This window comes from Oryzias melastigma, linkage group LG1 (genome assembly GCF_002922805.2).
Source record: "Oryzias melastigma strain HK-1 linkage group LG1, ASM292280v2, whole genome shotgun sequence".
Classification (NCBI taxonomy): domain Eukaryota; kingdom Metazoa; phylum Chordata; class Actinopteri; order Beloniformes; family Adrianichthyidae; genus Oryzias; species Oryzias melastigma.
The window spans coordinates 20634872-20638048 of record NC_050512.1 but is presented as its reverse complement, the minus strand read 5'-3'; the positions used below and the strand labels follow the sequence as shown (position 1 = coordinate 20638048).

The 3177-nt window shown below is 33.9% G+C and overlaps 1 protein-coding gene across 1 annotated transcript; it reads right to left on the bottom strand.

Moving 5' to 3' along the window:
- Positions 1–668: 668 nt before the first annotated feature.
- cxcl8a (chemokine (C-X-C motif) ligand 8a) lies at positions 669–3143 on the bottom strand. Its single transcript, XM_024289379.2, has 4 exons — positions 2339–3143; positions 2120–2252; positions 1912–1998; positions 669–1806 (listed from the first exon to the last, which is right to left on the bottom strand). The coding sequence occupies exons 1-4, from the start codon at positions 2400–2402 to the stop codon at positions 1791–1793; spliced, it is 300 nt and encodes a 99-aa protein (XP_024145147.1). The 5' UTR covers positions 2403–3143; the 3' UTR covers positions 669–1790.
- Positions 3144–3177: the final 34 nt, after the last annotated feature.

Genomic DNA, 3177 nt, shown 5'->3' with positions numbered 1-3177 from the left:
CTTGCGGCTGTAAAATGCTTCAAAGCGCTATTGCTTTCAGCAATCAGACGCAATTTCTTCAAGGAATTGCAAATCTAGTTTGTTTATGTGTTGGTAATTTTGAGGGGTTCATCTAACTGTTTTATTGCATGTGTGTAGTATTGTGTTTTATGCTATTATGCACGTTGAGCTGTTTATTTTAACATGAAAGGTGCTGCATAAATAAAATTAATTTGATTTTAAATTTGTATGGGGTGGACAGGTGTCTTCATGCAGCTAACGACCTCAAGCAGGTGTTTCTAATTTAGGATAATAAGTGGAGTGAAGGTGCACTGTTTTAAGGTGGACTAACAGGTCTTTGAGAGTAAGAATTATATCTAATAGATGTTAATATACTTATTTGTAGCAGTAGTATACAGGTATATTTTAATACATCTCACATTATGATGTACAATTAATTTTTTATTTTGTTTTTCACAGTGGAAATGCACCTAAAATGAACATTTCAAACCTCTCCATGAATTCTAAGTAGGAAAACTTGCGAAATTACATGATGTTCAAATACTCAACTTATGTGCCTCACTGCATATATGGAGTCAGATTTATGACACACTTACATGAACTCTAAGTGCTAACGGCCTATTCTCACCCTGCCAGGTTGCAGAACAGTGTCATCAAATTTTGGAAAGTTTTTTTTTATTTTTATTCATCTGTTGCCATTTTTTATCGCATGTTCCATCCACAGTTTATTTTTTCCGATGTATCTCATGGGTGACCTGCACATTCCTGATTGGCTGTTTGAATAGTCACCATCTGTTGCATTTATTTCTCTATCATGAAGAGCTTCGATGGGTAAGTAGGAGCATGCATCTGCACCTCTACCCTTAACTCAACACAGACTCCAGTTTATCTCAGGTCATTCATGCTATTGCCCTGATTTAGTATTGCCCCTGGTGGTTCTAATTCTGATCTAGTGGGCGGTATTTTTTCTTCCAGGAAAATTCTGAGTCTCATCTCCTGACTTCTTTCTCTCTGAAAACATCTAAAAGTATTTTTCGTAATTTTTTTTGTCATCAAGACAATCTAATTGATTGTTTTTAAAGTTTTTCACTTTATCCAAATCTACAAAACAATATGTAGAGATCTGTAACTTTTCAAGTAACTCAAATTTTTTAAGAAAATATAGTACAGAACAGAATTTCTGTTTATTTTATTGTATTAAGACTTGCTTGTTATGCTTGTTTTCTAATAAAAAATACAATTTAGATTTTATTTTTTTGGTTTAAGCAATATTTTTAGACAAAAATATAAGTAATCACAAAGATATATCAAAGTCACTTAAGAAATGACTACATTTATCGATCTAAAAAACAAATACAAAGAAGTGAAGTCAAGTTTGATTTATTGGTTGAAAGCAAGCTTACTGTTTATAACCCCACCCCTACTGAGTTATTTCCTTTTAAACTCTTGCATAGTTGTCATAATATAAATAACAATGTGACAGGACAAAAAAAACATCAAAACTTCTCAAAGTGTTTCCTCTTTAGATTTCAATTTATTGACATTTCATTTGATAAATCAAATATTAAATTCATAAATAGATGCAGTATATAAATAAATATCTTAGAGCTCAAGAGACAAAGATGTTAAGTCTTATAAAAAAACAAAACTGTACAAACTCATTAAAATATACAGACAAGAAAAGTATAGAAATGCATGTTTGATACAAACAAATTGTGTCCACAGTCTGTTGCCATTTTCAAAACAAGACGGTGAGTTCATTATACGCAGGTTTAACCATGGCAGATGCATTATTGTGTATTTCTCCTGAAAAACAAAGAAACAGGAAAGAAATTGTAAGCTTCAAAGCAACAATGCAAGGTTTGTTACTTTTTTTTCCTTTCTATATAGTTTAACTAAGTAAACTCTTACCTTGACATGATCTTCTGAATGACTTTCTTTACCCAGGGGGCCTCTGGGTTCAGGCAAACCTCCTGGCCTGTCTTCTTCAGTGTGGCACTGCAGCAAAAAAGCATCAGAAGCATAAGAACCTCCTGCCAAAGAATTTTACTGAGCCTCGCAAAATAATAAAAACTTGTCATCATTACAACAGAGCTGAGACGAAAGTTATAAGTCTTACATGATCTCTGTGTCTTCACAGTGGGAGTTGGGAGCAATGATCTCAACCTTCTGAATGTGGCGCCCGATGGGTTTGCTCTCTGTCAAGATGCAGCGGCAGTGCAGCTCCACTCCCAAACTTCTCAGGCTCATTGCTGCACGGAAACAGAAGGTTTTTTAGGTTATAAATATGCACAAAAAAGTAAAAAAAAAAATATTTAATGCTGTCTCAGAAACGTACCTTCAGCAATGGCAATAAAGCCCAAGAAGACAGCGCATAAAACGACAACTTTGTTGCTCATCATTTTGCCTTTCAAAGTATGCTCTAAAGAAGCTAAAAAGTTAAGCAAATTAAGTCCTATCCAAGGCAAAAAAAGAGAGTTAAACTTTCAGAGTTATTCACTTTTCTTTGCTCTTCAAGGTTCTGCTGCTTTCTCTGCTTGCTGTTTGAATCCAGAGCTGCAGAGTCCTCCTCTTTTATACCTCAGTGTAGTGAGTCACTTCCTTATCTCCAGAAGCGGTTGTGCAATATCGGAGTTACTGTTCAGTGGGAAATTTTCTGTGTGGTTCATGCCAGCCCATTAGAATAACTTTGGATTAACAAAAGTACTCACATGACTAAACCTGACAGTCATACAAGTGTCCAAAAGGAAAAAAAAAGAATAATAATGACTTAAATCTGCGAGGGAAAACATGCTGAGACAAAGTGTTACAGGATAGTGTGCGTGTCCAGTTACATGTTAGGAATTCTGCCAACAGACAAACAGATTAGTCAATAACCCCCAAACAGGTTTAATAAAAGGTCAATTAGATGCAATACATGAGCGGTAAAATTAATCAACATCCTGCATGTGAGGTGATTCCACATTTTTGTTCTTTTGTTTTTTTAAGCTGCACATTAACCCATGATTCCAGTGTTGCAATCCTGGTATTGTATTGTACTGTTGAACAACTTCAACCGTTCCTTTCAATTTTTTTTTAAATATATCGATGTTTCATATATGTCTATATATAAAAAATTTAATTATATATAATATTATTATTATCACTTATATATTGTGTAAACATATTTATATATAT